At 37.5% G+C, this 24,280-nt stretch overlaps 1 protein-coding gene across 2 annotated transcripts in view; it reads right to left on the bottom strand.

Annotated features, from left to right (window-relative positions):
* The window catches only part of HTT (huntingtin), an 81,043-nt gene that overhangs the window by 55,138 nt on the left and 1,625 nt on the right, over window positions 1-24,280 (bottom strand). The window contains exons 2-18 of one of the 2 annotated variants that reach the window (XM_084205216.1): window positions 19,861-19,944; window positions 19,283-19,403; window positions 15,576-15,635; window positions 13,563-13,642; window positions 13,019-13,157; window positions 12,643-12,784; window positions 11,086-11,264; window positions 10,142-10,346; window positions 9,200-9,247; window positions 5,886-5,966; window positions 5,150-5,514; window positions 3,222-3,345; window positions 2,907-3,025; window positions 1,873-1,984; window positions 1,194-1,334; window positions 382-540; window positions 196-293 (exon numbers count right to left, since the gene is read on the bottom strand). In XM_084205216.1, coding sequence (XP_084061342.1) covers window positions 196-293; window positions 382-540; window positions 1,194-1,334; window positions 1,873-1,984; window positions 2,907-3,025; window positions 3,222-3,345; window positions 5,150-5,514; window positions 5,886-5,966; window positions 9,200-9,247; window positions 10,142-10,346; window positions 11,086-11,264; window positions 12,643-12,784; window positions 13,019-13,157; window positions 13,563-13,642; window positions 15,576-15,635; window positions 19,283-19,403; window positions 19,861-19,944 — 2,257 coding nt within the window. The remainder of the gene's footprint in view (window positions 1-195; window positions 294-381; window positions 541-1,193; window positions 1,335-1,872; window positions 1,985-2,906; window positions 3,026-3,221; window positions 3,346-5,149; window positions 5,515-5,885; window positions 5,967-9,199; window positions 9,248-10,141; window positions 10,347-11,085; window positions 11,265-12,642; window positions 12,785-13,018; window positions 13,158-13,562; window positions 13,643-15,575; window positions 15,636-19,282; window positions 19,404-19,860; window positions 19,945-24,280) is intronic. The other variant, XM_084205217.1, reaches the window with a different exon arrangement.

Genomic DNA, 24,280 nt, shown 5'->3' with positions numbered 1-24,280 from the left:
TATTTCTCCTGAGAAATATCATTATTAGATTACAATACTACATGATCTAACCAAATAATTATTTTCAGCACCAACTAAGTTCTTCAAGAAGAAATCATTTTATGCTGGACGTTTAGACATCTGCACATAGCACCATCCCAGTAATGAATCACAACCCTGTGATCTGTGTGATGCAAATAAATTCCTACTGCTTACCCTCACAGCTGTACAAGCCAGTTTGCATGTAACAGAGGACTCATCTTTCAATGTTTTCTGTAACAGAGGTATGCAGTCTATCAAGGAAAAGAGATTTCCTAAAAAAAAAAAAACAAACAATTTTGAGCAATGAAACATTGCAATGTTACATTAAGACAAAAAGATACCCATAAAATATAGTATTACCTGTTGAGCTTCTGACATTTATTAGCCATTTTTCCACATCAAAACGGGATTTAATTAGAATGGAGTTGACAATTGTTCCACAGAGAATGGCAGTAGCTCCTCTAATCTGGGGATCTCCATGGTCAATATAGTTCAGAACATCTGACACATACTGCTCCTCTAAGAAAATAAGTTACAACTACTTTATTTTAAAAATACTAGTATTAGACTTAACTGATTCATAAAAACGTTACAGTGGAGGTCTCAACTATTGGACAGTCAACATCAGCACATCCAAAACATGCCCACCATAGTTCTCCCCTTCTGAGATCCCTTTCTGTGCATGTAATCTACAGATCAATCACACCCTTCAGACCAATGATCACCTATTTAAAAACACCAGTGATTATTTCAACTGTGCACAAAATGTTCCAGGGAAACAGAAGAAGCATTTTGGTCAATGTATCAAATCAGCTGCACACCCCAGGTCCCTGTGGTTCATTTGTAAAAGTGAACCTTATGACTTAGAAACAATCTGTAAGATCGACTAAACTAAATTGGAAGAAAACATTTGTAAAATAAACAAACCCCTTCCACATACTCATTGTTTTAAAACAGCTTTAACTTGTCAAAGCTCTACCAGCTTATCCACTGAAACTTAAATCTTGCTACAAAAAATATACCTCACCACTTGCACAGCATGTTCATTCAAATTTGTGCAGTATTTGTGCACAAATACCAAATTGGGCTTGGAGTTTTCAGGGCAGATGCTGCCTCACTTATTTGAAAACCCAAACACACTGTTAAAATGGGATATGTGAACTGCAACATACCATACTCTTCTCCCATTGCCTCCAGAGGTGTTTTATACAGTTTGCTGAAGAAAGACTCAGGGTGAAGTGCCACAGCTGCTCCAACACAACTTACTGCCAAGGCTTTTACACTGACTCTCACATCTCTATCAGGAACTAAAGCTGCGGGGAAGAAACAAAACTTACTAAAAGGAAGGTATTTGCAGGTTGCTGAATTGTTTTAAATTTAATTAGTAACACCATATGAAACAAAATAGCTTAGCCTGTACAAAAATATGAAGGCAAAGCAAACAGTTGCAGTTTGTCAGAGGCAGCAGTGATATATGGGCTGTTTGCTTTTCTCAAATGAGCTGTATTTGAAATATACTTGAAATACTCAAATACAGCCATAACATACTTCCAGCTCACCTCCTTCAAAAAACAATACATTATATGGCCATGTGGGCAAGTAAGAGTTTAGAAAAGGGAAAATGAGCAAACATCTTAAATCAGACATATACCATGACAGGAATGTGGTTAAGTCCCTATCCCTGGATGTATTTTAAAAAAATGTAAATGTGGTGCTTAGGAACTGCCACAGAAAAACATCCAATATTTCCAATAAAATGAGATCAAAACCAAGACAGAACAAAGTGATCACACTTCCAACTTCATACATTGGGAGACTCAGAGAACCAATGGAACTCAAAGACAAACATACCTCCTTTGTCCCCAGTGAGCAGGAAGGAGGCCGACAGCAGCCTGACACAGTGCACCAAAGGAGCACAGTCTCTGTCAGTGTAGTGCCCAATGTCTCCCTTTACCCTGGAGGGCTATTGAAGGCAAATCACAATGTTTATACAGAGAAAAACTTCAATTGAAAAAAACTTCAATCTTCAATTGAAAAAAAATATTAGCACAAGATTTAGAAATACTGCACATCTCAAATGCCTAAAGGTTTAATACAAAATGAATATATAATATTCGTATGTAGTTTAACATATATTCCAAAAAAAGGCCTCCAAGTGTAGTGCTTTCTTTGGAGAAGCTTATATCTTGTATCAGAATTGGTTCAATTTTATTACAGAAATACTTCATTGTAGATTTTTCTAAACTATCTAGATTTGCCATTTACACGTGAAGAGCATGCAAAACCATTTGTTGCTATCAAACTTTGGAAACTTTGTAAGAAAAGCGTATTATTTCTAAGTCGTTTTCTCTAGTTTCACATTAAGAACTCCCCAATAGTCCAAGCTGATCTAATTCTGCCTGTCACAAATGAAACTTCCACCCCAGCTCGGAGCAAGGTCCAAAGATCAAGTCAGAAAAACGTAAGAGGAAATGAGTGTCTTGCAGTTAGAATGGCACCAGGCTCAAAGACTAAGATCTGAGGAGATCATGAAGTTACCTAACCAGGTAGCAATCAGCACAAAGATATTTCAAGTAAGAAAGTAGCCTACTAATGCACAGACAAAAAGTGTCTGTGGTCTCAGCAGGGTGCTCTGGTATGGCATTGCTGGTGATTGCATTTAGGACATCAACACTTATGTATTCACCTTATGTTCAATGAAATTCAGGCTGTAACTCAGATTCCCTATGCAACATGAGTTATTTTGATCTATAACAAGGTACATCACATATACATGCTTCCCACATTTACCACTAGAATTAACTTCATCATAACTGTAATCTTACTTTTTTTTTTAAACTTCACTGTTTTGAACTTTAAATCTGACCACTGTGATTACTTCTCACCTTGTTCTCATGATCACCAGCATCTGCTGCATCTTCTTTGGATGTAAATCGATCCACGCTGCTATCAGAGGGCTGCCTGCTATGGCTCATGGTTTTCAGCAGGTGAGACTGTTGAAGAGCTTTAGAAAAAGGGAATTAATGAAATATGATTTCAGATAAAAGCATTTTAATTAAACTAATTATACAAACATGAAAAACAAATTAGCAGTGATCAAAACAAGTAAATGACTCTTCACTCCCCTGAAGTGCAGATGCACCTGAACACCTGTCTAATGGTGTCACCAGTGTGGCCCACCCCTGTATTTATCAACATACCAAGAGAAGAATTTCTGAAGGACTCCGATGAATCGTCTTGGAGAATATTTGCAGCTTCATCTTCCTCATCCTGCAGCTGCCCAATTTGCATTCCAGAATACTGTCCTTCAGCACCCTCCAAAACCTACGCAGTGCAAGAACAGGGTTTAAAATAATTTATCTTTACACAGAGTAATAAATTTGAAACATGCAGTGTTAGTAATCTACAAATAGTCTGAAAGCAAATATGAGCCTGACAAATATTAGTGTCCAGCTGCATGTAAGCCCCAAAGCACTTCCCCTCCTCCTGCAGCTCTGGGGCTATAGGAGCCATAGCTCCATCTGAGAGTCTCTCAGCTGGGCTATGAACTTAGCTACCAACAGGAACCAAGTAAAACTCAGTCCACTGCTCCCCTGCAGCTCCCCTTGCTCCCTCATCACAAATGTTTCTCTCTCAGCAGTTACAAATCACAACCAACACCTTTACTGCCACAAACTGAAGGTGGCCCTCACAGTTAAACTCCCCCATAACCTCACTTGTCCTGGATATGTGAAGTCAAACTGAGAACACACTGTGTAGGACAAGAAAGGACAAGAAGTTCAAAGTATTTCAAGTTCTTCATTCAAAACCAGAGACTACTAAGATGGACTCATCTGGAAGAGAGTTTGACCCTTGGAACCAAGGCAATGTATAGGCAGTAGGTATATGAAGAAAATAACCATAAAAATTAATCACAGCAATCAATAACAGTAAAGTAAAAAAACCAATTTCACTAATTTTATCAGAAAACAGGAGACTTCTTCAGTTACTTCCTGTCTTGAAAAGCACCTGGAAATTGTTCATTAAAAAGCTTGTGTGTCAGTAACTTGGACAACCACTTAGTCTCAATTATGAAAGGATAATTTTACACATAATTACTGCTTGTAAACAGTATACCAACTGACAAGAATTTGCATAAACACATTCTGCCAATAAACACAACTTGTCAATAAATGCCTGCTCACTTTGGCCTCTGCACTGCCTACATTTAATTCAGAGAGCAATTATCATCACTCCTTTGGTTCTTGATTCCTCACACTTGCAGAAGTATTTTGTTAGCATGATTACAAATTTACTATTTTTTGTAGCGCTAAGAGACTATTACTCTTCCAAATTACTATCAGAAAAGAAGAGCCAAGAGTTTGACAATATTTGAAAAAGTCTTAACTTGTTCTAAATTTTCCCCCTTTTGAATTTTCTCCTCTGGCTCCCAGTAATTTTATTTTTGCTGTTTTTATTAGAACCTCACAATACACTTGCCCAAGAGAGACAAATGTCTTAAAATAGATACACTCTATGCACATTTCAGGTGTTTATTAGATATGTAACTGCTACATTTGTAAATCATGCAGTATTTGCCCATTATAGAAGAAATTCTTAAGATGGAATAAAAAAGGAAAAAAAAAAAAAAAAGAGTTGTGCTGCCAAGTGTAAAAGCACAGGCAGAAGGCAGTGTGAAGCATTGTGCTCCAAAAATATTCCTTTATCATTCCAAAAAAACTGCTCACCCTTTAACACTTCCATTACCCCTCCTGCACCAAAACAATTATTAATATATCTATACAAAACTAAGGATATACTACTAAGAGGATATATTTATGTCAAGACTTGGATATTGCCATTCTTTCAGTGAGCAACATCCGGAATGCTTTCACATGACCTACCCAGAGAACACAGTGATTACTGCATTGTAGTTTTTAACTATTGCTGAAGTGAAAGTGTTAAAAGGAGGTCAAGCTCTCCAATAGAGGCGTGAGCTGCTGACCTTTCCACTGTTACTAGCTGAGGATTGAAAAGTAGAAGACGAGTAAGGAGACGAATCCAAGTCTGGGCCCTCCATGGAAGAGCTCTGAGATATGTCGGGCCCCTCAGTAGAAGGAGATCCCCCCTCTGCCCGCTGAACACTTACAATTTCAGAACTGTCTGAAGGGGTTACAGCAGAGTCTGGACCTTCTGTAGTAGTCTGAGAGCTATCACTAATTGGGGAGGAAGCCTGTGTGCCATCATTCAAATCCATAGTGGCATCTGACTGGACAGCACTGATCTGGCTGGAGCTTCGACTGAGCACTTCCTCCTCCTCCCCTTCAGTAGCTGCACTTGTCAGGTCACAGCTGGGCAGCTCCACGGAGTCCGACTGCAGCGTGTGCTGCGAGCGGGGCTGCTCCGTGATGATGTCGTGGCCCGTGGCATCCGCAGCTGAGCTCCCCACCGAGCCGGCTGTTGACACACCTGATGAAGAAGCCAGCTCACTGGTTATCTCACCCTTCACAGAAGCTGCAAAACACAGGCATTTATGAGTCAGTCCAGTGCTTGAATTTGTGTTTCACTCTCAACATGAAAGCACAGGCTAAACCATATATTAAACTAGCCTAAGGAAAGCCTGTAATGGAACAGTTAAACCGTAGGCAGGGAAAATTGGCGCCTTATAAAGATGCCACCCCATCTCTACCAGTAACTCCCATTAAAAAAAGAATGCAGTCCATTAAGTTTTACACTCAGCAGTATTTATGGTATCAGTTTTGTTCACCATGTCTTTTGAATGCCCATACACTTCCTCACCACCATAACACATCTCTTACACATTTTGCATAGAGCACTAACAGAATGTATTTGCTGACTGCACTGCTAAAGAGAAAGGCAGGTACCTGCAAATGATGCAGAGCTGACATCAGATCGGGTTTCAGAGTCATCATCCAAGCCTTCTTCTTCACCAAGAAGTACTTTACCTGAGAAGCAATATAAGAAAAACCTTCAGTTTTCAAAAATTATAGTCAGTTTGAAATGCTGAACAGCTGAAGTCAGATGTGAGATCTAATTTTTAAAAGTTTATCCAAATAATTTTTCATAGCTACGGTGGGTAACAGATGAAAGGAATGAATAAAGTGCACATCCTGTCCCTCACTAATTCATCAGGAAAGAAACAGGCAGCAGTGACAAGAACATATTTACCAGCGCAACCATTCAGGAAATTACCTACAACCTTATTACTTCTAGTTTATTTTTGAGGATGACATTTAGGATCCCACTAATTTCATCATGTGCTATTCCTGAGGACTGGATACCTAGCTCCTGGATGTCTGCCCTCAACTCTAAAGGGCATTAATGCACCACAAGTAATGGAATAAATAACCTCTTCCTCCTTAAGGCAACAAAAATTATCAAAGGCTGCTCAGAACTCCAAAGATAACAGTACAGAAAAAGCCCAGGGGGAAGAGCAGTGCAGACTAGAAGCACAAGACAACACAGGTGGGACAGGGTGATGAACCATGGACAACCATGGAGAGCTAAGGATTACACAGGCAAAAAATCTTCAGAGATGCTTTTGCCATAAGACACTTGAGAACCACTTCTAACATAACCCAACCACCACAGAGTACTCTTACTCAAAGAGCATTATCTACTTAAATTACAGGCAGTGGAAAGAGAAAGATACCTGCAGATGCACACTGCCTGGAAGGAACCCAAGGACACAACTGCACTGCAAAGTCTGTCCCTGGGACAGCACATGTGCAGAGGGAGCTGCTAAGCCCATCCTTCTACATGTTGCAAGTCCCTTGCTGAGACAGAGGGATTCACAGTAAATGCTGTGAGAAGCAGCGTTTTGCTCAGACTACCAAGCTGCACTGGTAGTCTAAGATTCATAATGCAAGAAACTAATCTTTGGAAAACTTTGGGTTAACCCCCAGTTAACTTATTCAAGTTAACTGGGGGTATAAAAAGCATTAATACACTTTTGTATTAATTTCTTTTTCTCCACTGCTTTCATACCTAGCAGTACCACTGTAGAATTACCTTCCTCTGAAAAGCATGATTTATGATACTCAAAACTGTAAGGCAGAAAAGTAAGCATGGCATTTCCATACACCTTCTATGTAAAATGACAGCAATTGAGAACTATATACTCCTATGAATGAATGAGCAAAATCCTGCCAGGAGTTCCCAACAAAAAGCAAGAAATGTCATATATTCTTTTCTATTATTTTTCACATTTACATCCATTTCACTGAAACAAACCAGGATGTTCTTCTGCATTCCATGGCTGCCCACCTCTAAAAGTAAGTGAAAGAATGAGAACACTGAAAAACAGTCATTAGGCACATTAGGTTTTGTACGCTTAAATGTAATAAGTGAGTATATAACACACACAGCAGGATACTTTTCCTCTATTGGACAAGAAAAAAAATCCAGTTAAGTTGCTTTCAAAACATAGGCTTTGATTTCAAAAGGAATTTTCAGCTTTTTTTTGCAAATAATCTTCTGAAGTTGAAACATAAAAGAGCCAATGCTCAGAACTGAAGTTGATCTGATGCAGCAAGATTGCAAAGATGTGAAACAGAGAATTCTGTAGATCAGCCTCACTTTACACCCCTACACACAAAGGAGCATTACAGCTTGAGAAGTCCCATCCATTGCCCACTACTCTGTATGGCTGCAAAATGACTTCAAGGAGGAAGTGGGAATAGGTTTGGATTTTCCCTCCTTTCTAACATGGAGAGCAACAGGAAATGAATAATTCACAGTTTGAAAATAAACCTGTACAAAGCACAAAATTGTGAAGGGATTTCTTCAAATTGTTTATGCCATCGTTTAGACCACAAAATCTTCATACCATAATCTTGAAAAAGGATGAAAGCTGATGACTCATACACATTTTGTCACCAAGTGAAAGATTAGTATTTTAACAACTATTTTAATTGAATTTACACTATTATTAATACTTCAAAGTTACACTGAAGACTACCAACAAGACAAAGGTCCTAAATGACAATTTATTTTTTTATTTACATGTGATATGCGTTGTTATTCTGATTTGTTGCGTTTTGTCCCATCTTTGGATGCTGCAGCAATAACTACTTTCAGACACCCATTCTTTCAATATGACCTTTTTAAACTAGAAATTATAACTGCATCTGTAAGCACTATTTCATTCAGCTTTAACCACTACTCTTAAAGCATACAGATAAGGTTATTTAAGAAAGCTTAATTAACCTTAGCTGTAGGCCTTAAGAGTATACCAAAATGTAAAGTAGTGGTTAAAGAGTGGTTAATGAGATTCCCTGCACATGAAGATTGAAGGGCATATTTGGGAGAAGTATAAACTGTAATGGTGCTTCCAGTTTAATTTCACCTAGTTTGAAACTACTTTTCCTTGAAGTTTTTCTCTTCAGCATTGCACACCTCTTGCTTACTAATGCCTGCAGTCACTACACTACAGTCACGCAGTTTCACTGCAGTAGCAACATTTTGCTCACCTAATTCAGGTGATGAAAGTGTTACACAGCTGTACCTAGATTGAGTCTGTCATAGTGATATGACTGGTTTAAATCAAAGTGTAAACATACAACTAAATATTAAGTACTTTCATGCACAAACTGGGAAAAGAATACTTCAGAGCACACTATTCTTTAAAATCCTGCTAAATGAACTACCTATTGAAGAAAGAAAATCTACACAGGCAAGACAAAAATGTATAATCATCAAGAACAGAAAAAGAAAAAAACCCATCATACTGAAGCATGCAAACATACACATGCATTAGTGAATTGCAGAGAAAAAAACAGGCCTAACAAAACCAAGAAAGTTAACTGTTTAGCAAGTAACATTATTGGTTAAGTATTACCATGAAAAAGAAGAATGCCCTGTTCAGAGAGATTATTTTTCCATGTGCTCTTAATCAGTTAAAACTGCATCATAATCATCAACATAACTTTGACAGTGAACTACAGTAAAAATAAAATTATATTGCTTTAAATTATTTTAGAATATCGTGATTGCAATATCAGAAATTGCATCAGAATTTTTTCACTATTTATAATGATTAAGCTCGGCTGATAACACAGGCAATTGTGAATGAAGACCCAAGTTCAGCAAGACAATGAAGTGGGGAGGGTGAAAAAAAAACAACCCCAAAAAAATCAGGAAGGAATGCAATTAAAGATTGGTTTTCAAAAATAATCACCTTTATGCTTTCTTGCAAGAACAGGGCTGCATGAAGACCCCCCTCCAGCTGCAAATCACAGAAAGTAACACATCAGGGCAAAGACAGAGCTAATGAAATCATGAAGGAATTCTAATAGCCACAAGTGGGAAACAAAAAAAAAAACCAAACAAAAAAAACCAACAAAACCCAACAAAACAAAAAACCCACAAAAACAAAACAAAAACAAAACCCAAAGCCAGGAAGAAATAGCAAACTTGATGCTTTTGAAGTTCAAGGTTTTTTGATCATTCAACACCGAATTACTTTCTGTGCCACTTGTGTGTAGTTTGCTTTCAAAAATGTGTTCTAAATTTCCCTGCTATGATTGCTTCCAGCTCATCATTTACCTTCTAGAAGCAGCAATATTGGCTGACCCATTAGCTCAATCCAGACTGCTTACAAAAACCCAATCAGAGACTGATTCTTTTGAAACAGGTATGTAGCAGTTAAAGAGAATTTCAAGAACATGCACTCCACAGACAAGAAAGCTGATAGCTGATTTTAATAGTTAAGGATAAGCTTAAGTCATGCTTTCATTTCATGCTGGTTTTGGTATTCAGCAAGGAGCTCTCAGCTAATACAAACTCTGATTAGATCTGCTTTTATGAATCACAGTTGTCAGATGATTGGTAAGAACATTCATTTTGTGAGGTAAAAAAAAGTCAGCATATTCAACTTGCTTTGTGTAACAAAAAAAACATCAACACAAACTGTAAAAAAAAACCCCTCTGAAGTTTTTCATTAATCAATGAATGTATACCCACTAAAAAGGAGGGAAAGAACTTCTACCGTACCTGGGGAAAAAAGAATGCCATGCATAACTTCATACATTTCATTTAACCTTCATGATTTTGCTAACACTGAGAACTAGAGCTGATGAGGTGTGTTCCTTTTACTCCAACTACCAAGAGCAGAGCTTACCTATAAGTTCCACTATGCTCCCACTGCGGCTCCTGCTGGCAGGTTCATCTTTGGATACACTGACCTGAGCAATGCCCCCACAGGCAGTCAGGGCATGGAGCAGTTCAGGAGGGGGTGTTCTAAAGAGCTGCTGCAGCAATTCTAAAGCTCCAGTCACAACGTTATGGTCCTGATGCTGGGTATAGTGCAGAGTCAGTTCATAAACCTGAAAGCCAGCAGAGTATTGGAATAAGTCTCTATGAAGACAGAACATATTATGTGCCTTATGCTATACAACATCAAATTTCAGCAATGAATTAAGAATAATTGATGCTTGGTATTTATGATCTTCACCACAATCTTCCAAGGGGGAAATGTCAATCAATTGTAGCCTCTTAACTGCCTTTTTAGTAGAAGTCTGGTCATTAGTTATTGTCACAGACATATTTTATGAAAAATCCTTTCCTTAGGATTTTTTTCTCCTGAGAAGCTGAGAGGCCTCAGAAATGAAATGTAAACAATGATTATCTGCTGCTGAGGAATGCAACAGGTGCATCTTTGATTGGTCTCATGTGGTTGTTTTTAATTAATGGCCAATCACAGTCCAGCTGTCTCAGACTCTGGTGAGTCACAAGATTTTATTATCATTCCATTCCTTCCTTTCCTTGCTAGCCTTCTGATGAAATCCTTTCTTCTATTCTTTTAGTATAGTTTTAATATATCATAAAATAATAAATCAGCCTTCTGAAACATGGAGTCAAGATTCTCTTCCCTCGTCCTGGGACCCCTTTGAACACCACCACAAGTTATTAATAATTCCACTCACTGGACCAACTACCATTTATCAAGTTAAACAGGAATTTGAGAAGTCAGAGTGTTCAGTATCAGGCAAATGCTGAATCAAGACCTATTTATTTCCCTCTCAATTAGTACTCTCCAGGTAAGGGTTATTATTCATATTTTACCTGTATAAGTTGTTCTGGTGAAGGTGAAATCTCTGTTTCTTTCCTTGTTACACCAAAACTGCCTTTCAGGCTGGTATCTTTTACTTGTTGTTGCAATAAAGGTATGAGATACCTTAGTGTCAGTAAAACACCCAGAATTAAAAGAGTAGGACGATCATCTTCTACAGGAACCAACAAGCCTGAGGGGAGAAACAAAGTGGCCAAATAACTGACAGTGGCTAGTTTCAACATAAATGTTATTTCATGTAGTCCATATAATAGCTTCTTTAAAAAAAACCCAACAAAACAGAGCAACCAAAACCTAGCAGCAACTTAAGAGTGTTTTCCAAATGTAGAAACATTTGAAAATATGTATTTTATTGTACTAACAATCAATTAAGCAGTATGGGAGAATGATCAGAGGACCCTGTCTCACCTTCCCTGTTTCCCACCTCTTTTTACTCCATTAAAAAAAGTTGTTTTGGGGTTGTTTTTTTTTTTTTGCAATAGCTGACGCTGTCATGAAATGATCTAGACTCTCTTGCTCCTCTCACCTGCCTCCTCTCTCCACTTGACAGCTTACACCCAAGTGTAATTCCCTTGCTAACAGATGCACTGCTATCCTAATGGAATATATTTGCACTTTGCCCAGTTTTGGGAACTTTCTTCCATATACCTACCCGCTAGTCACAACCAACCCCAAAGTATATTACAACTAATAAAAGTTATGGAAGAAAACACAATCTTCTATCCAGGGAGGAGAAAAAAATTCAGAATCAATTCTTGAAGTTCCTATTTGTGTTCCTATTTGAATTCTGCATCATTGCCAAGGACATTATCACACATCACTTTAGAGGAGGAAAGTCATAATGTAGCTGTTGAATTTTTCACACTTCTTGAAAGAAGTAAGGCTAACATGATAACACCTTATGTATCTGTTGGTCTTCCTCATCTCTCCTTTTGCAAGACAGTCTACATAGTAAAGAACCCCTTGTCAAAGACAAAACTGAGGCAAGTTTCCACTGAAAGCCTCTTGCCATGACTTGCAAAACAACCCAAAGACCATGCAAACTTCCCAGCTGAAGAATAAGGATTCCTGATACAAAGTTGTGCACTTTAAATAAAAAAATCTTCAGTTTCTGCTCTAAGTTATAACAGAAACTATGTGGTGGTCCTCTAAGAAAGGTCACAGGGTATGTGATCATGGCCCAGAGCACAGCAGGGTACCCTCCACCTCAGACCTGCTGCACTAGAAACCAAGCTGATGGACCACGCAAGTCTTCAGACTCCTGAAGTTCACCCAGAATCCTTAGACATCATTTTCCAGCAAGCTACTTGTTTCCCAAGCCTCAGCTACTTCTTTTTAATATTACTTACTAGCACAGCATGCACAGAGAGAGAGACAAAGAGCTTTAGAAGTATTTTCCTCTAACTTAACACCAGATAAAGTATCAGCAGTTTTCAGTCAAAGCATCCTTCTTTACCTGAAAACCTTTCACATATGCAAAGTGATACATATTCTTACATGTAATGTTACTTACACATAAAACAAATTAATTTTTTTGCCCTGAATCTTACCTAAAAGCACATTCAATAACCAGGCATAAAAATACTGTGTTCTTCGTGAATGTTGGCAGATGCTTACTGCTGATCCTGCTGCTGTTCGACGGATCGTGGGGGAACTGGATTTAAGATTAGCTATGAAAGCCTTCAGCAAAACCTAAAAACAAAGACACCTTACTTAAATTTTTATCAGAAGTGAACTAAGAAGCCAGCAAATGTATTTTTCATTTATTCAAAGCATTACTTCACACACATCAAGCAACGGCAACTACTGCCTTAATTCAGAGGAGCAGCTGTAACACTGCTTTCTGTACCATGGGACTGGTAATGCTGATAACTCACCATGCTTTGGGGATTTAACAGGGAGCACTAATAGGGTAAAGAAAGGTACCTTAATCTCATTGTCATTTGCAAAATTGCCAAAGGCTGCCATGATTTTGGGTATTGCCGCAGCCAGCGTCTCCTGCACCGATTCCTCGGGTCTCTTACTGATCCGTGTCAGACAGGGCAAAAGGTTCACCAGGTACGGCCTAAGTATGGCACAGGAGAAAAACTGATTTGACATCAGAACTACTGAACCTAAGTATTTTTAATTCATATTTGAGTCCTGTGGTGTTACTAAATCATAGAAAATGTACCTATTAGCTACACAGAACATAGGAAAAAAGAAGAATCTTCTGAATGCAAGAGAGGAATACACTTAAAAATTACAAGTCATTATCTTTACAAGTTTTCCCCCCCCAACAGTAATGTATAGCATAGAACTACAACTCCATTAAAAAAACACATTGATTAAATCAATTCAGAGAGAATAAGGTGATAGCAATTCCTCCAACTCCTAATTACCTACTTAAAACTTCCCAACAGTAACATTGTATTAACATCTGTATTTCTTTAAAGGTTCTTTGGAAAGTTCATTATTAGAATGTGTTTACCTGCACTTCTGAGGCCGAACTAGATGGGCAAGCTCAGCAAATCTCCAGAGTGCAGCACGCAGACTTCTTGAAGCACCATTCTAGACAGAGTATACAACTATCACATTTCATCATGCAAAACCATTTCCTACAAAAAACTGCCTACAGCATACAATAGTGTATATTTTACTTAAACAGATAAAAATATAAGGTGTCTGGAAATCATAAATTTCCTTTAGCCAAAAGGAAGTCAAATCAGTTCCCTGACTACCTTCATTTTCTAGCTGGCAGTAGGAGTTTTCTGAGTAACCTAAAATGAATAATAAGGGACACCACAAAAGAAAAGGAAGTGTCTGAGTTCTCTGCTCTGCTGAAATCTGCTTAAAATACCACAGAGAAAGGCATCAGCCAACAAAGAAACACTGATGAGTTTCTGAAAATCACTGTAACACTTGCAGAGATATAAATACAGCACAAAATTGACAGCAGAGAAGATATGCAAATAAACAACATTCAGCTTCTGAGTGCACCAAAGGAAAAACCAATATATTGATCTGTAGGACTTCATAATGGATTGACTGCTGAAGTTTAGTATCTATTTGCCCGGACTGAAACCTTCCATTGTGCGCCTGACTTGAACCAGAATGCCCTTACATTAGTGTCTAGGGATATAGTACAATTCCTTAGTGCTGTTGGAAAGATAGAAAACTGTGGAAGTCTAGATGCTTAGGAGGGTGTCTATCTAATGTAGTTCACACCCAACTAAAATGCTTCTTAAATTGAGTCCCCTGAAGCCAAAGCTGAGATGTTTAAAAACTGTCATTTCTTTATTACTTTCTTCAGCCGGTATATCAAAGGCTTCCAGCCTTGTTAGCATGACAAGTAAAAAATACTTGCATCTGAATTACAAAACATGCATTTCTCAGGTTCACAGCCAAACAACAGATTCTGGCATGGCTTCTGAGGTGATCCTGATGCACAAACAAAATTCAGTCTGCTGGGTGCTCCTGTTGCACAGGCTACCTCTCTCTCACCTGTTATGAATCCTAGAGCACCTTTCAAGAAGTACATGCCAACTGAACAACAAAATATTTCCTCCTACACCCAGTTATAAATGTGCAGAAACTTTGGAGCAATTTGTATGTTGGCTGTTTTCTGTTAATTAGGTAATGTCCATTTCCACACTTCAAAAATATCGCATGACATAAAGATACAGCAATACAGTAAGAGATCCACACATGGCCCAACATCTAATACAAGAAAAGCTATGCACATTGGTTTTATGACTTATCTTCTAAAGCTCTATTATCCCCCCCAAGACCAAAAAAAAAAAAAAACCAGTATTATTACAGTCTGACAAGTAACACCTCTATTTTCTGCCTATACAAGCCTGACCACATGTTTATAGATGCAAGAGACACAATTGCAGTGATACTGTCCTAAACATGGCATTTCTCTTCTGAAGTCACAAACTTCAAAAAGGCTATTACTAAATTTCTTCCTGTGGACATAATTAAATTGCAGCTTCTGATACCTAGAGAGATGCTTCAGTATTCTTCCCTATGCCTCTGTAAGAAGCTGTAAGTACACATCATACATTCATAAAGTAGCTGTATCAGGTTACTTCAAGCCTTAATTCTCCATGAGGTTGTGTCAATTAAGAATGCCACTGTCCTCCACCTACTTTCCATCAACCTTTTGGTTTGAGTTATTCTTCCAGCTTAGTCAGTGGAGCAAACATCATCAATTATTCCTTTGGGTGGGGAGTCACTAAGGTTAACTCAAACTGCCATTCAAACCAAATGCTCACACATTTTCTGCCAGCTAAGCTTTCAGGAATGGTTAAATCCAACAACGGGGGACAGCAGTGAGGAATTCAGTAGAATGAAAACAGTCACAAATCCTTCTTAAACTGAAGATTTGACCTTGATCTTAATAGAAACTACTAATTTGCACTAATGCTACATTCCAATATACTAGAACACAGACTAAATACATTTTTAGAAGAAAGAACATGAAGGAAAAATCACTCACCTTTTTAATCTCTTTATAGAGTTCTAACTGTAACCTGGGAAGATTGGAATCCATCAAAGCCTGCAATAAAATGCATTGAGAACATACTGTATCGCAAGGGAGGTGCTTTACAAGAAAAATGTTACACTTGCAGTATAACAGATTCAAACAAGGCACAGAACTATCTAATGGTCCCTATATTTGATGTATAACTAAGGAAGTGATAAATACAGGGAAGAGACACCTTGATCCTTCACATGAATGTGGACAAACTCCACAAACTCTAACAGTTATTTGCAGTAAATATTGACTGTTTTACTGACTCTACCTGCAAAAGGCCATATGGGATCAGCCTACAAGCAGAGCTGACCTCTTGTGCTTTCTGGCAATCACAAGAAACAGCTACTCATGAACAGAACACTAAACCACAAGAATAGCATTCACAAGCAGCAAAAGGCACTCCCCGCTACACTCCCCCACTGTCAAGTAGGCTCCTACTATTTCTCAAACTGAAGCTGTATTTGTACTATTACCTTTAACAGCCCCTGAAAACCCACTGCCTCATGAATCAGCCTATTTCCTGCATCCTGTTAGTACACACACCACGAGGAGCCCTGCATACAAGAAGTGTCACATCCCAGGATCCAATCAAGCATACAGCAACAGAGTTCAAACCTGCAGCCCGGCTAAAATCCGGTGTACATGAAATGAAAGCAAGCACAGAGAAGTAGTAATTTTCTGTTCATCCTAACTTGATAATTCCCTACCTTGAAAGTATCAGAGAATAAGATATGAAAATATAATCTCCTCAAACAGAACAATTTGTGTATATATGGTTACCCTTCCTCCTCCATTCTTCTCCCTGGTGTGTAGTAAAATTTATGAACATTTCCATCAGCTCTTCCTCCGATGAGATGAGATCTTCATTCAATCTGAAAGTGCCTACATTGTGGATTCATACAGTGCAATATCGTGGAGTATTTAATTTTTTATTCCTTGCCCAATAATTTCTCCATTTCTAATTTTCTAACTGCCTTCCTGGCCACCAACCATTAAACTCCCATCTTAACAGGATTACTCATCATGACTACAAAATATGATGGTACCCACTGAGCTAGAAGCCACAACTGCTTAAGCACAGTGAGTGGAGTGCCTGTGGTTCCTCCAGAGCCTGATCTCCCCAGCTAAAATTGTATGCTCCAAAAGTCCATTCACTCTAATTACACCTGTTACAATACAATGGCATTGCCTTTCCCAGAAAAATCTTACCTGGGTTCTATTTTTATATTAACATGAACACCCCAACTACACACTGAAAGTGCCAGGATGACAGCAGGTAGGATTCGCTTCATAAAACTTCATTTTTATGAGAAATTCACTGCCCCTATATACATTATATATATATATATACACATATATATATACACATATATATATACACATATATACATATATACATATATATATATATATATATATATATATATATATGAGGAAATCAAGCAACATAAAGAGGCCCTAGCTATTATTTGGCTTTGAGGCTAAGTTATCCCTACAACACACCCAGCTATAGGAACTCTTTTTGTTAGTGTGCAGCTATATTTTTAGCAGACTAGAATCTATGATGTCATCACTTAAAGAAAAGCACAGTAAGCTCTAAATTGCTACAATAATAAATTCCAATTACTGAGGCCAATGGTACTGCAATCTGTATGAACAGCGCCACCAGTATCATTAGCACAGAGAATACAAAAACATCATGCATCAGCTTTAGAGACAAGACATTTTGACCTTACCCACAGAAACCTGCCAAGTCCCAACTTGATGTTTTTTCTCTTAAATGTATCACCACAGTTATTTAAGTTTTGAGCCATTTACGCTGTCTTTGAGGTTCTGACAGGTAGGTGTAGTGATACTTGAAGATAACTTAAACAGTGTTTATCTAAAGTTATGTGTTCAGCCTTGTCTGAACAGAAGAGTTCATTTTCTAGTTACAGTAGTAAGCATAAACTCCAGACAGACACATAGTTACATAAGTAATGCTTACATCTATAGTCTTTTATTTCAAGAGAAGCTACAAAGTATCTTTTGCTAACTAGCAAAAGAATTTGCCTCTAAAAATGCCAGATATACTAAAAAATGGCTGAACTTTGACTAAAATGCAAGCTTAGGGGCCCAACACCTCTGTTCTACTTACCACAAGCATCACTGACACTTGCACAACCAAAAACCAAACTGGACATCTTTTTGTTTCTGCATTTACACACAAGCGTCTGCCCAAGTTGCTAAATTGCTTCCACACAACATAAAGCACAGAAACAGAATACAAACTACATCCAGCTTCCATAACAGCCTGATAGTCCATGTGTGTGGAACATCACAACTGTTACCACTTCAGAGCTGAGACCAACTGCCAAGCTTAATGATTGACAGAAGGTGCCAGTGTTTAAAACCACTTTAATCTTGAAAACAAAACAAACTACCATACAAACATTTGGGAAAAAAATTTGTTTTTTCAAGTAACCCTGAGACATGCCAGAAAGCAACAATACTAAATAGATTAAAGAATTTATGAGGTAAATTTTATACCAAGCCTACATAAGTGTTTCATGGAAAGTAGAAAATAAGCTTATATTCTTTAGGACTGTTTCAAAGCAGCTTTTAAATCAAATTGAGTTAAACAATAATGTATGCATCTCACAGAGTACACTCCCTCCAATAGAAAACACATTCAAATAAAAATGAAAAGAGCAAAGAGCTATTGGGCCAAACAAAAAAGCAAGGAACTGTACTTCCTCATTCCCTATCATTATGGAACACAATCTGTAAGCTTCTCCATACAGCTTCCAGCCACAAGCTCAATACCCAAAATTTAATTCATTCAGATAGGGAATGAATTAAATGAATTAGTTTTTTTGCTTCTACACACCCCTTCATGTGAAAGAAAACTATTATTTGCATATTTCTAAAGCACTTAAACTTTGCATCAACTAGACTATTTATGCAGGTACATAACAGTGTCTTAAAGTTCAAGTATTTCAGAAAAAAAAAAAACAAACCCAAAAAAAGGGAAGTGAACACAACCCCCTTCTTGAAGCAGAGATTCAACAAAGTACTTCTACAAATTACTCATAAGGTTAATTTTAAGATACTTTGAATCAAGATTTAGACCTTGCATGACCTCCTGTGAATGCCCATCTGCTGTTCTCCAACAAGCTCTTCATTCTGGATCACAGCAGGGGAACAAACAATCTCCAGAATACTATATTTATTCTAATTTCTGCCTGAAATCTCCTCCTCCAAGTCTCAGCAAACCACACTACCTTTCAATCAGCTTTTAAACAATATTTTTACCTTTCCTCATGCCAAGTGTCTTTATGTTTACAGAACAATAATAGGAGTATTCCTCCCACACAATGATTTCAGAAAAGCCCACATTCCTGTTTTGGTTAACTCAAAAAGAACAAAGTTAATGAACAATAGAAGACAGGAATAGATCAGAACAATGAATTACATAAGACAAGTTAAAGCTAAATATGTTGATCTGGGCATAAAAACCTCTCCTAAGAGAGAAAGATCACATAGAGAATTTAGTACAGAAGCTTACTTAGCCTCTTACATTATGAGATATTGTCAACAGTAAGAAAGACAACTAAAGGAACATCAGTGGGAATTCAGACAGGACACTGCATCAAGAAGAGACAAAATGTGACAGTAAAAGCTCTTACTTTAATAACTTTATTAAGGCATTCATCTGCAACCATCCGGACATCAGATTCTGCATCCTCACTGCAGAGGAGAAAGAGTTCCATAGCAATGCCCAGCAACTTCTGAAATTCTGGGGAATTCCTAAATAAACAAACAGTAGAAAATTACAATGTGCGCCATGAAAATGAGCACCAATTATGTTTTTGAATCATTTTATAATCCAACTACATATTTACTACACACACATATGCAAGAGGAGAAGACATTCAGTGTACTAAAGCACTTCATTAGGAGTTGGGAGATCATTTCCCAACTCTTTCCTACATAACCTGGTAAGGTATTTGACCTCTATGCCTAAGTTTTTCTGTCTGTAGTAGAAGGAAAGTGCCCACTCCAACAACAGGTAAACAAAAGTCCTTCTTAGATTTTGAGTTGGTTAAAAAAAACTCCACACCATTTCAGTTCTAAATAGAAGCTCAGCATTTAAAACAAGCAATTATAAGGAATCCTCCCAGCAACTAACATTCTGAAGTTGTTGTTCATCCTAATGAATTAAAGACATTAATAAATAATCAATAAATTAAAGACACTGCCTTACCTTAATGACTGAGCAACTATGTTTTCACATATTGTTAGACAATGATTCACTCGATCTTTCTTGGTAGCTGCAAGTTCTTTCTTTCTAAAGGAAGAATATGATGATAATGAGTGTGAGACAAGAGTTCAAAAGCAACCATTCAAACACTTGCTAAAGTAGTGCCTAATCATTACTCAAGAAAAAGATGCATTTGCACTCTTTGATCACTCCATAAACAGCTGTACACCAACTACCTGCAGACCCAGGACTTCCTCTGCAGCTGCTGCTGAGAGCACATGGGCACACAAGCAAAGGAGAAATATAAACTTAGAAGAAGAATGAAGAATTAATCATTTAACAGGGAATATCACATTAATTCCATAACTTTCACTGAGAAAATGCTTGGGAATGAAAACTGAAGAATGAAAAAGAGTAAAGGGAAAGGACAGAAAAAATGAGGCAGTCCGAGAACACAGCAAAAATAAAAGAAAGTGATAGAAAAAAAAAGGTTGGAGAAAATAAGCAATGAGAACAAAAAATAGCTCTTTTAAAAAGACCCTTCTCCTCCATAGCATCACCTTTTTTTGTCTGCTAATGTCTTGAAACTTCAAGTTGTATTAAATGGACCATTTTTATCTGAACTGCAAAGGATGACAAAGCAATGCCATCATACACTACATTCCTTCAAAGGTGATCACAAAAACAGCAAAGCCTTAGGCACAGTCTGCCCATTGAGAATAACATCCCTATAGTAACACTTGGTATAGCCCAGGAAAGGCCAAGCTCAGTGCACAAGAAGGAGAACAAAATGCATAGAAACAAAGAATGTGTATCTACAAACAATAGAGAGCACAATATGAAAAGCTTCTCCTTTGCAAAATGTGTTTAACATTCACTTCAACATGATACAAGCCCTTGGAATAGCAGCTCTTTCCTGCTCCACCCCCAATAAAGGAACTGAAAAAAGAGTGAGACAGACTCCCAACTCTCGCTGGGAAATTTTATTTAAGTCTGCAGTCTCTCCTACCCCTAACTTTACTGACACAGAATCACTTCTAGGAAAGCAGATGTTACTTTTAAATAATTAACCAGCAGCAATACTGGAGCAAAACAACCCGCCCAAAGGTATCTCTCCTGAGTGTTTCACAGTAAAGAATTACCAGCTTTTTCACTCACATTCACAGAGAACCTTCCCTTTTGGATCATTTTCAGTATTTCATTCTCTCAGTAAAAAAAATAGCACAAAATCATGAAATAGTAAAACAGCGTTTCTGAAGGAGAAGTTGGAAAACAATGTGAACAGCCTTCAGTTACCTTAATAGCAGTAACACAACATAAAGGCCCAACAGCAAGTAGCCAATAAGCACATTAAATTCAGCTAACTCAAAATACAGCATCAGACAAGTGTTTTTAAAGAACTATACTGCACTATTTAGGAACTTCAGCTCAAATAATAGTAGAAGTTTTCAAAAAAAGTCATTAGTATCCCAGTAACCCTGTCCCTTTTCTTCCATCAGGCTGGAAGTCGGGGGTTCAAAAGTCTGTGTTCCCAAGATTTCAGTTTTTCTCATAAAGAACACCTCATCTCATCCCAGAAATATTTTCTACTTTTATAAGTTTAAGGAAAAGCTCTGAACAAAGCCATTTTTTCTGTTTTAGTTTGGCAGCATTTTATTTAGGCAAGCTAAACAGCCAAGAGGATCTCTTCCTGGACTTAAGACACAGGCAGAATATGAGCAGACAACATAAATTTGTTCAAGATACACAATGTCTTTCTCTCCATCTTGAAAAAGTGTCAGTCTCTTTAGCAGCATTTCAGATCATCTCTAACAAAAAAACAAATACTGTCCAAGATGTCCAACTGATTTTGCAACATCAGCAACACCAATGTGAGCAGGCACCTCAGAAAATGATTTAATCATTTCAACTTTCATGCTAATTTTACCCAGCAGCCCCAATCTCTTAGGAGCACCATTTTCAGTACATATTCAACCCAAAAACAGAACAGGCACATGTGAACTTGCCCATAAGCTCACTATTTCAGACACAAGACATATTGAATATACTGCTGACAAAGGCTACTTCCAGAATAAAGTTCTCTATTATCTACACATAACACAGCCCTGAGCAAGGCAGGCAGTGGTGTTCAATACTGCTCAGACTAGCAGAGACCAATCTCTTGGGCAAATTTCTGTAAACAGAGAGCTCCACTAACACATAATCTACATCTTGCTGAAATAAGTAACTTCAAAATTTAAAAAGGCATGGCTAGAGAAAATATAACTTCCAAAAAATAATTTAAAGAAAGGACAGGTGGAAGGAAAATGCTTAATGTATATTATATACATGCACATATTTTCTGTGCCTACAGAGAGAGAAGGGTAACAGAACAGTATCTAGAGAGAAAACACGTGATTTTTTTAGTTCAAAAAACCAAACAAAGCTCTATTCAGAAATATCATGAAGTCCACAGGCAAACTGCTGATGAGCATACCCAGGGGGGCAACAACAGCATCACACATTTGATGAATTAATCACACACATCTGATGAGTAACACAAGGCAGAAGATATGGAAGCAGCAGTTATCAACAGGAAAGCTCCATCTCACTTACAGAGGAGTTTAATCTCCTGTGTACTTCTACACACCAGGAAGATTAACAAACAATGTAAGAAAACCAGCAAGCCCAGGTAATTTTGCCCTCTGAGTCCAGATGAGCTGACTACAAGGAGTTGCAGCTTACTGATGCTCATTTTCATTAGACCTTGAAATTAAGAATATGTGAAAAGTACAGAAGTTCTAAAGCTGAGCCAGTGATAAGAAAAAAGGGTCAAACCAAATGGCTTGACATTAATCTTGACAAAAATAACAGAAACTAAAACCTGTTCTTTTAATAACAAACAGAAATATGAGTGGATCAAGAAATAAACTCAATCCAAATGTAGGGGACACTGGAAACAAGGTGTAGTAATGCAGGCAGTGATGAACTGTCAAATTAACCAGAACTGCTCTACTACACACTCTAGACATGGTAATGCCAAAAAACCATCAAGGAACCACAAGCAGGGCAATAGGTAATACCTATGCACTTTGTGTGATCTTCAGTAAAACAAAAAATTAATGCTAGGCCTCCATATAGCACTGATCAAACCAATCCATGACCACAGCTTCAGTCAAACATAAAAGTCACAGAAAAAATGAAGAGAATAGAAAAAAGCATATTGCTTGGGCTTTTACAGTACATTATGCTGTAAAGGCAATGATTAGAATCAAATGTAAAAAAAATTGAAAACAATTACAGTAAGTGACTATTAGAATTAACTTACAAGAGAAAATTTAAAGAATCCACTTTTCGATTCACAAATTAAACTCTAAATTTTTATACCATACTACCAAACTTTTAAGTTACTAGGAGCTTTATGATCCGAAACAAAACATCCAATTTCTAACAAAATGTCACAGTCTGAAAAAGCTGAAAAAATATAAGGAAGAAAATTAGTTGCCTTAGCAGAAGTGTATAGAAGCAATATGACAGAAAACTCAAGTTTACATAGAAGGGAAAAAAAACCCAACAAGAGATAAGAAAGAGGGGACCAGAGACTGACATCTGACTGTAAGGCATAATGTAAGCATAACATATGATTATTGCTGATTAAAATCTCTTGAAACAGAAAAAAGTCCTATCTTCTTGGTAAAAGCTTGGATTTAATTAAGATTTTAATAAAAAAAGAGGGGATATCAGTATCATCAAAAGTTCTGGAGTCATTGTCTTACAACAAAGTGAAGAAAGATGTGGACACCTGCTGAGTAAACAATTAGTTCTTCTCTACAGCAATCTCTCTGACCTTAAAACATTTCATAGGAGGAGACGGTCCTGAGTAGGATGGTAGGAACTTACTACACAGAACTACAAGAGATTTACGTGTTATTTACAGAGAACCACACAAAGATTAACGCCCCAAACACAGAGCCAATTTTCCTTTCCAATCAACTACAAACAAGAAAAAAATAAATGCAGATAGTATTGTGAATTACATTCAATATGTCACCTGCTATTCCACTAGAAGTCTGGGAAGCCTCAGCAAAGGCTGCCACAATAGCTTTTCACTGGCTTTTATGAGGCTCAGTGCTGTCACTGAATTTGTCCAGTTCCTGGGGGCATACAATCCCATCAGCTTTCTGAAAACAGCCTATTTTTAAACACAAAGCAAAGTCAACAAGGACAACTCCAATACTAATTTTTTAATGTTTGCAGTAGAACATGCCTAAATTTAGACCACCAAACCAAGCACAATATCAAAAGCATCACAAATAATTCTAAAGATTTTCTCTTGCAATACCATGACCTCTCTCACCAGTTACTTTCAAGACAGAAATTTGAACAGCACATAGAAAAGACTGGAAATAGATGTTCATCCATATCACACAAAGTACTAGCAAAA

The sequence above is a fragment of the Fringilla coelebs genome (genome assembly GCF_963513975.1).
Source record: "Fringilla coelebs genome assembly, chromosome: 4".
NCBI lineage: Eukaryota > Metazoa > Chordata > Aves > Passeriformes > Fringillidae > Fringilla > Fringilla coelebs.
The sequence above is the reverse complement of the archived record's forward strand: the minus strand, read 5'-3'. Positions and strand labels throughout refer to the sequence as shown.